Genomic DNA, 12145 nt, shown 5'->3' with positions numbered 1-12145 from the left:
GCGCCGCCATCGCGGCCGAGGCGAGGGGCGGGGCCCGCGCAGCCGCCGCCGCCCATTGGCCACGCCGAGGCGAGGGGCGGGGCCCGCGCAGCCGCCGCCGCCGCTCATTGGCCACGCCGAGGCGAGGGGCGGGGCCCGCGCCGCCGCCGCCGCCGCCGCCGCCCATTGGCCACGCCGAGGCGAGGGGCGGGGCCCGCGCCGCCACCGCCCATTGGCCACGCCGAGGAGAGGGGCGGGGCCCGCGCCGCCGCCGCCCATTGGCCGTCCCGGGGGGAGGGAAGGGGCGGGGCGCCCGCGCCGAGGCTCCGCCCCCTCCCGCCGCCGCGCTCTCCGTGGGGGCGTGGCCAGCCCGGAGCCGCGGGGGTGGGTGGGTGGGTGACGGAGTGGGGGGGGGGGGGGAGGAAGGGGAAGCGCGGCGCTCGCGTCACTTCCGCCGCGCCGCTTCCCGTCCTTCCGTCACTTCCGGCGCCGCGAAGTGTCGTCACCTTCCGGCGCCGGGCCCGGCGCGGCGGTGAGCGGCGGTGAGTGGGGGGCGGCGGCGGCGGGACCCCCTCCCCCCCCCGCCCCGGCCGGCGCTATAGGGGCCCTGCCTATAGGGCTCCTTCCTCTAGCCCCCCCCACGGTGAGCCCTTCCTATAGGGGCTCCCCTATAGGGCCCCACGTACGGCCGCCCCCGCGGACTCCCCTATAGGGCGCTTTTCCTATAGGAGTTCCCTTAGGTGGGGCCTTCCCCCCCCCCTTTTCTATAGGGTTTCCCTATAGGGACACCGCCAGGACGGGGTTTTCCCCTACAGGGACTCGCTTATAGGGCCCCCCCTTGCTCTGACAGGGACTGTTCTATGGGGGTCTCTCTCTATAGGGAGCCCCATAGGGGCCAGTGCGGCCTGCCTTATAGGAACGCCTTTCTATAGGGAGTGCCCTACGTGGGCCTGGTATGGCTTCGCTTGGCAGGGTTTCCCCTATAGGCACGCCCCCCCCCCCCCCAAACACATCTCTGTGACTAATTCCCCTATAGGGAGTCCCTATAGAGAGCCTATAGGTCCCTATAGGTCCCGGGACCTCTTGTTTCCACAGGAGCTGCCGGGGGCCTCGAAACGGCCCCTGGAAACGGAACCGGCACCTACGGGATCCGCGCCGGAGCCTCCCGAAAACCCAGCGCCGCCGCACTGGAACCGAGCCGTTTCCTGGCGAAACCGCCCCAAAACGGCGCCGGCGCTTCCTGAAACTGCCTGGGCGTCGCGGTGAGCCAGCGCCTTGGCCTGAATCGCACCGTTTCCTCGCGAAACCGCCCCAAAACGGCGCCAGCGCTTTCCAGAACCACCCGGGTGTTGTGTAGAGCTTCTGCTGTGGCCCGAACTGAGCCGTTTCCTCGCAGAATCGCCCCGAAACAGCGCCAGCGCTTCCCCAAACCGCCTGGGTGTCGCGTTGAGCCGCCGCCTGCTGCGGAGCCGCTGTCACCTGGGCCTGAATTGCGCCGTTTCCTTGTGAAACTGCCCCAAAAGGGCGCCGGCGCTTCCTGAAACTGCCTGGGCGTCGCGGTGAGCCAGCGCCTTGGCCTGAATCACGCCGTTTCCTCGTGAAACCGCCCCAAAAGGGCGCCGGCGCTTCCTGAAACTGCCGGGGGCGTCGCGGTGAGCCAGCGCCTTGGCCTGAATCACGCCGTTTCCCTCGCGAAACCACCCCAAAACGGCGCTGGCGCTTCCTGAAACTGCCTGGGCGTCGCGGTGAGCCAGCGCCTTGGCCTGAATCACGCCGTTTCCTCGTGAAACCGCCCCAAAAGGGCGCCGGCGCTTCCTGAAACTGCCGGGGCGTCGCGGTGAGCCAGCGCCTTGGCCTGAATCACGCCGTTTCCTCGCGAAACCACCCCAAAACGGCGCTGGCGCTTCCTGAAACTGCCTGGGCGTCGTGGTGAGCCAGCGCCTCGGCCTGAATCGAACCGTTTCCTGGCAAAAACTGCCCGGAAACGGTGCCGTCGCCTCCTGAGCTCCCCCCCCCCCCCGCACGCGCGCACACGCCCAGCCCGGCCGTCGCGTCGAAACCGGCCGTGCCCTCGGCGCCGGGAGCGGCATGGCGGCGGCGGCGGACCCGCTGGAGACGCTGCGGGCGGAGGCGAGCTGCGCCGTGTGCCTCGAGTACCTGCGCGACCCGGTGCTCATCGAGTGCGGCCACAACTTCTGCCGCGTCTGCATCACCCGCTGGTGGGCCGGACCGGGACCGGGACCGGACCGGCGTCGCCGCTGCCCCGTGTGCCGCCGGCGCTGCCGCCGCCGCTCGCTGCGGCCCAACCGGCAGCTGGGCAGCGTGGCGGAGGCGGCGCGGCGCCTGCGCCCGCCCGAACGCCTGGGCCCCGCCGGCGGGCTCTGCAAGCAGCACGGCCAGGCGCTGGCTCGCTTCTGCCGCCACGAGCTGGCCGCCCTGTGCGCGGCCTGCGAGAGCTCCCCGGCGCACCGGGCCCACGCCGTGGTGCCCCTCGAGGCTGCCACCCGCGAGTATAAGGTGCGCCGGGGGCCCCCGGGGGCTTGGCCGGGGGGGGGGGGGGTTGGAGAAGGAGGAGGAGGAGGAGGAGGAGGAGGAGAGGAGAGCTGCCGGATCAGGAAGGGGGTTTGGAGCAGGGCAAAGGTTGTCATGGGAAAGGTGGGGGGGGAGAGGGGTTTGGGGAGGGGAAAGGGGGGTTTGGGGAGGGGAAAAGGGGGTTTGGGGAGGGGGAAAAGGGGTTTGGGGAGGGGGAAAAGGGGTTTGGGGAGGGGGAAAAGGGGTTTGGGGAGGGGGAAGGGGGGTTTGGGGAGGGGGAAGGGGGGTTTGGGGAGGGGGAAAGGGGGGTTTGGGGAGGGGAAAGGGGGGTTTGGGGAGGGGAAAAGGGGGTCTGGGGAGGGGGAAGGGGGGTTTGGGGAGGGGGAAGGGGGGTTTGGGGAGGGGGAAGGGGGGTTTGGGGAGGGGGAAAAGGGGTTTGGGGAGGGGGAAAAGGGGGTTTGGGGAGGGGAAAGGGGGGTTTGGGGAGGGGAAAGGGGGGGTTGGGGAGGGGAAAAGGGGGTTTGGGGGGAGAAAAAGGAGTTGGGGGAAGGGAAAAGGGGTTTGGGGGGAGAAAAGGGGGTTTGGGGGGAGAAAAAGGGGTTGGGGGAGGGGAAAAGGGTTTGGGAGAAAGGAGGGGTTTGGGGAGGGGAAAAGGGGGATTTAGAGGGGGATAAGGGGAGTTTGAGGTGAAAGAGGGGTTTGGAGTGGGAAAGAGATTTAGAGGGGGGAAAGAAGGTTTTGGGGGGGGGAAAAGGAGGGTGTTGGGGGAAAGAGGGGTTGGGGGAAAGGGGGACTTGGAGGGGAAAAGGGGGATTTGGAGGGGAAAAGGGGGAGTTTAGGGGATAAGGGGAAGTTACAGGGAGAAAACAGGAGATTTAAAGGAAGGAAAGAAAATTTAGAAAGGGGAAGGTGGGGGGGGAAAGACCGCGGGGAGGGGCGCGGGCCGGCGGCAGCGCCGAGCCCGGGCCTCTCCCGGCAGGAGGAGCTGCGGCGGCGCCTGGAGCCGCTGGAGCGGCAGCTGCAGGCGGTGGCCGGCTGCGAGGCCCGCGAGGAGCAGAAACCCGGCGAGCTGCAGGCAGGTGCCGGCGCCGGCGGCGCCTCCTCCCCCGCCGCCGCCGCTCGCTCCCGTCCTCGTTGCCGTCCTCCCGCCGCTCCCCGTTTTTTATTTTATTTTGTTTATTCCCCCCCCCCCCACACACACACACTTTCCCAGCAGAGGAAGGTGGCGAGGCGGCGCGAGAGCATCGCCCGCGACTTCGAGGAGCTGCACCGGCTGCTGGAGGAGGAGGAGCGGCTGCTGCGCCGGCGCCTCGAGGAGGAAGAGCGCGAGATCCTGCAGCGCCTCCGCGCCAACCTGGCCCGCCTGGGCGAGCGGCGCCGCGGCCTGGCCGCCCTGGCCGCCGAGCTGCACGACAAGTGCCGCCAGCCCGGCCCCGACCTGCTCCGGGTGGGGAACCGCGCCGGGGGGTGGGGGTGTGGGGGGGGTCCCGGGGGCAGGATCGGTGCCGGCGGGGAGGGGGGAGTATCGCTACTGAGGAGGGAGCGCTGCTGGGAGCTGGGATCGCTGGGGACAGGGTCCGGAGCGGGGTGGGATCACCACTGGGAGCTGGGATCGCTGGGGACGGGCTCTGGAGCGGGGTGGGATCACCACTGGGAGCTGGGATCGCTGGGGATGGGCTCTGGAGCGGGGTGGGATAGCAGGGGATGGGCTCTGGAGCGGGGTGGGATCACCACTGGGAGCTGGGATCGCTGGGGACGGGCTCTGGAGCGGGGTGGGATCACCACTGGGAGCTGGGATCGCCGGGGACGGGCTCTGGAGCGGGGTGGGATCACCACTGGGAGCTGGGATCGCCGGGGACGGGCTCTGGAGCGGGGTGGGATCACCACTGGGAGCTGGGATCACCGGGGACGGGCTCTGGAGCGGGGTGGGATCACCACTGGGAGCTGGGATCGCCGGGGACGGGCTCCGGAGCGGGGTGGGATCACCACTGGGAGCTGGGATCGCTGGGGACGGGCTCTGGAGCAGGGTGGGATCACCACTGGGAGCTGGGATCGCTGGGGACGGGCTCTGGAGCGGGGTGGGATCACCACTGGGAGCTGGGATCGCCGGGGACGGGCTCTGGAGCGGGGTGGGATCACCACTGGGAGCTGGGATCGCCGGGGACGGGCTCCGGAGTGGGGTGGGATCACCACTGGGAGCTGGGATCGCCGGGGACAGGCTCCGGAGCGGGGTGGGATCACCACTGGGAGCTGGGATCGCTGGGGACGGGCTCTGGAGCAGGGTGGGATCACCACTGGGAGCTGGGATCGCCGGGGACGGGCTCCGGAGCGGGGTGGGATCACCACTGGGAGCTGGGATCGCCGGGGACGGGCTCCGGAGCGGGGTGGGATCACCACTGGGAGCTGGGATCGCCGGGGACAGGCTCCGGAGCGGGGTGGGATCACCACTGGGAGCTGGGATCGCTGGGGACGGGCTCTGGAGCAGGGTGGGATCACCACTGGGAGCTGGGATCGCCGGGGACGGGCTCTGGAGCGGGGTGGGATCACCACTGGGAGCTGGGATCGCCGGGGACGGGCTCTGGAGCGGGGTGGGATCACCACTGGGAGCTGGGATCGCTGGGGACGGGCTCTGGAGCAGGGTGGGATCACCACTGGGAGCTGGGATCGCTGGGGACGGGCTCTGGAGCGGGGTGGGATCACCACTGGGAGCTGGGATCGCCGGGGACGGGCTCTGGAGCGGGGTGGGATCACCACTGGGAGCTGGGATCGCCGGGGACGGGCTCCGGAGTGGGGTGGGATCACCACTGGGAGCTGGGATCGCCGGGGACAGGCTCCGGAGCGGGGTGGGATCACCACTGGGAGCTGGGATCGCTGGGGACGGGCTCTGGAGCAGGGTGGGATCACCACTGGGAGCTGGGATCGCCGGGGACGGGCTCCGGAGCGGGGTGGGATCACCACTGGGAGCTGGGATCGGTGGGGACGGGCTCTGGAGTGGGGTGGGATCACCACTGGGAGCTGGGATCGCCGGGGACGGGCTCCGGAGTGGGGTGGGATCACCACTAGGAGCTGGGATCGCTGGGGACGGGCTCTGGAGCGGGGTGGGATCACCACTGGGAGCTGGGATCGCTGGGGACGGGCTCCGGAGCGGGGTGGGATCACCACTAGGAGCTGGGATCGCTGGGGACGGGCTCTGGAGCGGGGTGGGATCACCACTGGGAGCTGGGATCGCCGGGGACGGGCTCCGGAGCGGGGTGGGATCACCACTGGGAGCTGGGATCGCTGGGGATGGGCTCCGGAGCGGGGTGGGATAGCAGGGGATGGGCTCTGGAGCGGGGTGGGATCACTGCTGGGAGCTGGGATCGCCGGGGACGGGCTCCGGAGTGGGGTGGGATCACCACTGGGAGCTGGGATCGCTGGGGATGGGCTCTGGAGCGGGGTGGGATAGCAGGGGATGGGCTCTGGAGTGGGGTGAGATCACCACTGGGAGCTGGGATCGCTGGGGATGGGCTCTGGAGCGGGGTGGGATAGCAGGGGATGGGCTCTGGAGCGGGGTGAGATCGCCGCTGGGAGCTGGGATCGCTGGGGACGGGCTCTGGAGCGGGGTGGGATCACCACTGGGAGCTGGGATCGCCGGGGACGGGCTCCGGAGCGGGGTGGGATCACCACTAGGAGCTGGGATCGCTGGGGACGGGCTCTGGAGCGGGGTGGGATCACCACTGGGAGCTGGGATCGCCGGGGACGGGCTCTGGAGCGGGGTGGGATCGCCGGGGATGGGCTCTGGAGCGGGGTGAGATCGCCGCTGGGAGCTGGGATCACTGGGGACGGGCTCTGGAGCGGGCAGGATCGCTGGGGACGGGCTCTGGAGCAGGGTGGGATCGTCGGGGACGGGCTCCAGAGTGGGGTGGGATCGCTGGGAATGGACTCCAGAGCGGGGTGGGATCACCACTGGGAGCTGGGATCACTGGGAATGGGCTCCGGAGTGGGGTGGGATCACCGGGGACGGGCTCCGGAGCGGGGTGGGATCACCGGGGACGGGCTCCGGAGTGGGGCGGGATCGCCGGGGACGGGCTCCGGAGCGGGGTGGGATCGCTGGGAATGGGCTCCAGAGCGGGGTGGGATCACCACTGGGAGCTGGGATCACTGGGGATGGGCTCCGGAGTGGGGCGGGATCGCTGGGAATGGGCTCCGGAGCGGGGTGGGATCACCGGGGACGGGCTCCGGAGCGGGGCGGGATCGCTGGGAATGGGCTCCGGAGCGGGGCGGGATCGCCGGGGACGGGCTCCGGAGCGGGGTGGGATCGCCGGGGACGGGCTCCGGAGTGGGGCGGGATCGCCGGGGACGGGCTCCGGAGCGGGGTGGGATCGCCGGGGACGGGCTCCGGAGCGGGGTGGGATCGCCGGGGACGGGCTCCGGAGCGGGGTGGGATCGCCGGGGACGGGCTCCGGAGCGGGGTGGGATCGCCGGGGACGGGCTGCGGAGCCAACCGGCATCCTCACGCCGCCTCTCTCCCTTCGCAGGACATCCAGGACACCTTGGCCAGGTGAGAGCCGCCGCGCGGGGCCGAGGGGGCGGGCGGCTCCGTCCGTCCGTCCATCCATCCATACCGGAATGGGTGGGTGGAGGAAGGAACCCGGACAGACACCCGGACCACCACCGCCAGGTGCGAGGAGGCGGCGGAGCCGGCGGAGCCGGCGCCCGTCCCCATCGAGCTGGAGAAGACGTTCGGCAGCTTCCCGCGGCAGTACTTCACCCTGCGCAAGCTGGCCCGGCGGCTCATCGGTGAGCGCGCGCGGAGCCGGCGCCGGAGCCGGGGCGTTTTCCGAGCGAGCTCCGTGATCTCTGCTATATATATACGTATTTTTTGTTTTGTTTTGTTTTGTTTTGCCGCCCCCCCCTGCCCCGGCACACGGCGCAGGCGACGTGACGCTCGACCCGGACACGGCTCACCCCAACCTCGTGCTGTCGGCGGACCGCAAGAGCGTGCGCTTCGTGGCGGCCCGGCCCCGCGAGCTGCCCGACACGCCGCGCCGCTTCACCCTCTACCCCTGCGTGCTCGCCGCCCAGGGCTTCACCTCGGGCCGCCACTACTGGGAGGTCGAGGTGGGCGACAAGACCCACTGGGCCCTCGGCGTCTGCAAGGACTCGGTGAGCCGCAAGGGCGAAGCGACGCCGCTGCCGGAGACGGGCTACTGGCGCGTGCGGCTCTGGAACGGCGACAAGTACGCGGCCACCACGAGCCCGTTCACGCCGCTGACGCTGCGGGTGAAGCCGAGGCGCGTGGGCGTCTTCGTGGACTACGAGGCCGGCAAGGTGGCTTTCTACAACGTCACCGACCGCTCGCACATCTACACCTTCAGCGTCACCTTCACCGAGAAGATCTGGCCCCTCTTCTACCCCGGCATCCGCGCCGGCAGGAAGAACGCGGCGCCGCTCGTCATCCGCTCGCCCACCGACTGGGAGTGAAACGGGACCGAGCGAGGCGGCCGCTCCGGGCTCGCCGCGGCTCCGGCTCGGTGACCGGCCGGCGGCTCGGCTCCCGGGAAGGGGGATCCGGCTCGGCGATCGTCTGGCTCCGGCCGGCAGCTCGGCTACCGGAGGGGGGATCCAGCTCGGTGAGCGGCTGGCTCCGTCCGGTGTCTCAGCTCCCGGGAAGGGGGATCTGGCTCGCCGCAGCTCTGGCTCTCCGTGAGCAGTCGGCTCCGTCCGGCGTCTCAGCTCCCGGATGGGGGATCCGGCTCGGCAACCGTCCAGCTCCGTCCAGTGTCTCAGCTCCCGGGAAGGGGGATCCGGCTCGGCTCCATCCAATGTCTCGGCTCCCGGGAAGGGGGATCCGGCTCGGCTCCGTCCGGCCTCTCGGCTCCCGGGAAGGGGGATCCGGCTCGGCTCCGGCGTCTCGGCTCCCGGGAGGGGGATCCGGCTCGGCTCCGGCGTCTCGGCTCCTGGGAAGGGGGATCCGGCTCGGCTCCGTCCGGCGTCTCGGCTCCCGGGAAGGGGGATCCGGCTCGGCTCCGTCCGGCCTCTCGGCTCCCGGGAAGGGGGATCCGGCTCGGCTCCGGCGTCTCGGCTCCCGGGAAGGGGGATCCGGCTCGGCTCTGTCCGGCCTCTCCGATGAATCCGGCTTTGGGGGCGCTGCCGGGCTCCGCCATCGGGCTCCAGCTCGCCGGGAGCCGTCGGAGACTCCGTGGGGACCGGGCGGGGGGGGAGGGGGGGTCCCGGAGAGGAAGAGGAGGAGGAGGAGGAAGAGGAGGCGGCTGCTGCCCGGCTCCGGCGCTCCAATAAACCCGGCTCGCGCTGGAGCCGCGTCCGTCTGTCCTCCTGCCCGTCCGCGCGTCCCTCCCGTGTCTGTGCGTCCCCGTGGCTGTGTCCCCTGTCCCTCTGTGCCTTCGCGTCTGTCTGGCCCCGTGTCCGTGTGTCCCTCCGTGGTGTCCGTGTCCCTCTGCCCACATTCATGTCCTCCTGTCTGTCCCTGTTGTCTGTCCGTGTCCCTGTGTCCTCCTGTCCATCCCTGTGCATGTCCCCGTGTCCCTCCGTGTTTCCCATGTCTCTGTGCCACTGTCCTCCTGTCCGTCCCCATGTCCGTGCGTCCGTGTCCCTCTGTGTCCTCCCGTCCATCCCTGCTGTCCCTGTCTGTCCCCACATCCCTGTGTCACTCCGTGTCCTCCCGTCTGTCCCCGCCATCCCTGTCCATCCCTACGTTGCTGTGTCCATCTGTGTCCTGTCTGTCCCCGCTGTGTCCAGCCCCACGTCCATGTGTCCACCCGTCCGTCCCCGCCGTCCCTGTCCATCCCCATGTCCCTGTGTCCGTCTGTGTCCTGTCTGTCCCCGCTGTGTCCATCCCCACGTCCATGTGTCCACCCGTCCGTCCCCGCCGTCCCTGTCCATCCCTACGTCCCTGTGTCCGTCTGTGTCCTGTCTGTCCCTGCTGTGTCCATCCCCACGTCCATGTGTCCACCCGTCCGTCCCCGCCGTCCCTGTCCATCCCTATGTCCCTGTGTCCATCTGTCCCTCCCTGCCGTCCGTGTCCGTCCCTCCGTCCGTCTCCAGGCGCGTCCCGCGCGCCGTCACCCAGCTCTGGGCGCGCCCGGGCATCCCCCGCCGCCCTCACGTGCCGCCGGGCGGGTGGCGCCGGCCCGTCCGGTCCCGTCCCCGTCCCCGTGCCGCGGTGTCACCGACCGGCGGCGGTGTCACCGACCGGCGGCGGTGTCACCGGCGGCGTCACCGCGATGCCGCTGCCGCAGCGGGGGCCGCTGGCGGGGCTGGCGCGGGCCACCCAGTGCGGCGCCTGCGGCCGGCCCGTGCGCGAGCCCGTGCTGCTGGCGTGCGAGCACGGCTGCTGCCGCCGCTGCCTCGCCGAGGCCACCGGGGCCACCGCCGAGGAGGCCACCACCGCGGCCACCGCCTGCCCCCGGTGCCGCCGGCCCAGCGCCCGCCGCCGCACCGCCGTCGCCCTGGCCGTGGAGAGCCGCCTGGCGCAGCGCCTCGCCGCCCTGCCCGCGCCCCCCGCCCGGCCCCGGCCCCGGCCCCGCACCAGGTAACCGCCGCGGGCCCAGGCGTCCGGGTGTGCGACCCCGAGGCGGGGGGGGGGAGACGGGACTGGGGGGTCTTGGGGCAGGTGGGGTGTCCCGGAGGGGCCCAGGTGTCCGAGGCAGGATGGAGCCCTGGGGGGTCCAGGGTGGGTCTAGGGGAAGCCGGGGAGTCCTGGAGGGGCCCAGGCGTCCGGGTGTGCGACCCCGAGGGGGGGGGGGGGACCGGGGGGTCTTGGGGCAGGTGGGGAGTCCCGGAGGGGCCCAGGTGTCCGAGGCAGGATGGAGCCCTGGGGGGTCTGGGGTGAGTCTAGGGGAAGGCGTGGAATCACGGAGGGGCCCAGGCATCCGGGTGTGCGACCCCGAGGGGGGGGGGGGGGGACACACTGGGGGGTCTTGGGGCAGGTGGGGAGTCCCGGAGGGGCCCAGGTGTCCGAGGCAGGATGGAGCCCTGGGGGGTCTGGGGTGGGTCTAGGGGAAGGCGTGGAATCACGGAGGGGCCCAGGCGTCCGGGTGTGCGACCCCGAGAGGGGGGGGACACACTGGGGGGTCTTGGGGCAGGTGGGGAGTCCCGGAGGGGCCCAGGCGTCCGGGAGGAGGACAGAGCCCTGGGAGGGTCCGGGGGGGGGTCTGGGGGAAGGCGGGGAGTCCCGGAGGGGCCCAGGCGTCCGGGGCAGGATGGAGCGCTGATGGGGGTACCCGAGGGGCCCAGGCGTCCGGGGTATGATGGAGCTCTGGGGGGTCTAGGGGAAGGTGGGGAGTCCCAGAGGGGCCCAGGCGTCCGGGGGAGGACGGAGCTCTGGGGGAACCGGGGGGGGGGGGGTCTGGGGGCAGGTGGGGCATCCCGGGGGGGCCCAGGCATCCAGGAGGAAGACGGAGCCCTGGGGGGGGGGGTCCTGGGGAGGGGCCCAGGCGTCCGAGTGTGACCTAGGCATCAGGAGGAGGTGGGGGTCTGGGAGGGGCCCAGGCGTCCGGGGGCAGGGCGTGGGGCATTGGCCCCCCCCCGGGGGTGGAAGGGCCCAGGCGTCCGGGCGCATCCCCCGCTCTCCCCCCTTCCCCCCCCCGGTTCGGTGACATGTTTTGGTCCCCGCCCCGGCTCGGTGACGCGCTTTGTCCCCGGTCCGGTGACATTTTTCCGCGCCTCGGTGGCGCTTGGCCCTGGCGCCGCTGCCCTGGGCGCCGCTTGGCCCCGATCGTGAGGCCACCTGCGTGCTCCTGGTGCCACGTGTCACCCCAATGACGCTTGTCCCCAACCCTGGGGCCACCTGTGTACTCATGGTGCCACGTGTCACCTTGGTGCCACCCCAGTGACACTGGTCCCCCACCCTGGGGCCATTCCCCAGGCCTTGGTGCCACCCCAATGACACTTGTCCCCCAGCCTGGGGCCACCTGCATGCTCCTGGTGCCACCCCAGTGACACTTGTCCCCCACCTTGGGGCCATTCCCCAGGCCTTGGTGCCACCTCAAGGACACTTGTCCCCCACCCTGGGGCCACCTACATGCTCCTGGTGCCACGTGTCACCTTGGTGCCACCCCAATGACACTTGTCCCCAACCCTGGGGCCACCTGCATGCTCCTCGTGCCACGTGTCACCCCAATGACACTTGTCCCCAACCCTGGGACCACCTGCGTGCTCCTGGTGCCACGTGTCACCTTGGTGCCACCCCAATGACACTTGTCCCCAACCCTGGGGCCACCTGCGTGCTCCTGGTGCCACCCCAATGACACTTGTCCCCCAACCCCGGTGCCATCTCCCCGCTTCTGGGGCCACCTCTCCGCCCCATCACCCTTGTCCCCAACCCCGGTGGCACTTGTCCCCCGTCCCCGCTCCCTGTGGTGTCCCCGCAGCCTGGCAGCCCGGCTCCGAGCCGACGCCGTCGCCGTCCCCGACCCACTGCCGACGCCGGAGGAGGAGGAGCAGGAGGTGGCCGAGGCCGAAGCACCCGCGGGGGCCCCGTCCCCATCCCCGTCCCCGTCCCGGTGACGCCGCGTCCCAATAAACGCTGCCGCCCGGGTCCCTGGGGGCTGCGGCCCCGACGTCGCCTTTAATTCCCACCGGCTCGTGGGGCGGAAACGGCCCCGGAGAGGCCCCCGGCCGGGATTCGGGGCCA

The 12145-nt window shown here is 71.6% G+C and overlaps 1 protein-coding gene across 2 annotated transcripts; it reads left to right on the top strand.

The window, feature by feature from the left end:
* The first annotated feature begins 455 nt into the window (after positions 1–455).
* Positions 456–8694, top strand: TRIM39 (tripartite motif containing 39). 2 transcript variants are annotated; one of them, XM_062598605.1, is made up of 7 exons: positions 456–521; positions 1075–2496; positions 3491–3586; positions 3728–3958; positions 7029–7051; positions 7172–7290; positions 7427–8694. In XM_062598605.1, the coding sequence occupies exons 2-7, from the start codon at positions 2068–2070 to the stop codon at positions 7972–7974; spliced, it is 1446 nt and encodes a 481-aa protein (XP_062454589.1). In that variant the 5' UTR covers positions 456–521; positions 1075–2067; the 3' UTR covers positions 7975–8694. The 2 variants fall into 2 exon arrangements, with proteins under 2 accessions (XP_062454589.1, XP_062454590.1); XM_062598606.1 differs by lacking the exon at positions 3491–3586.
* Positions 8695–12145: the final 3451 nt, after the last annotated feature.

Source organism: Rhea pennata, chromosome 34, assembly GCF_028389875.1.
Source record: "Rhea pennata isolate bPtePen1 chromosome 34, bPtePen1.pri, whole genome shotgun sequence".
In the NCBI taxonomy this organism is placed as follows: domain Eukaryota; kingdom Metazoa; phylum Chordata; class Aves; order Rheiformes; family Rheidae; genus Rhea; species Rhea pennata.
This window is presented reverse-complemented; position numbering and strand designations above follow the sequence as displayed.

Bases quoted from the DNA above. Each gene is read 5' to 3' on its own strand.
- TRIM39 (XM_062598605.1), top strand. From the start codon at position 2,068: ATGGCGGCGGCGGCGGACCCGCTGGAGACGCTGCGGGCGGAGGCGAGC. The intron at 2,497-3,490 runs GTGCGCCGGGGG...CTCTCCCGGCAG, and splicing joins CTGCCACCCGCGAGTATAAG to GAGGAGCTGCGGCGGCGCCT. The intron at 7,291-7,426 runs GTGAGCGCGCGC...CACACGGCGCAG, and splicing joins GCTGGCCCGGCGGCTCATCG to GCGACGTGACGCTCGACCCG.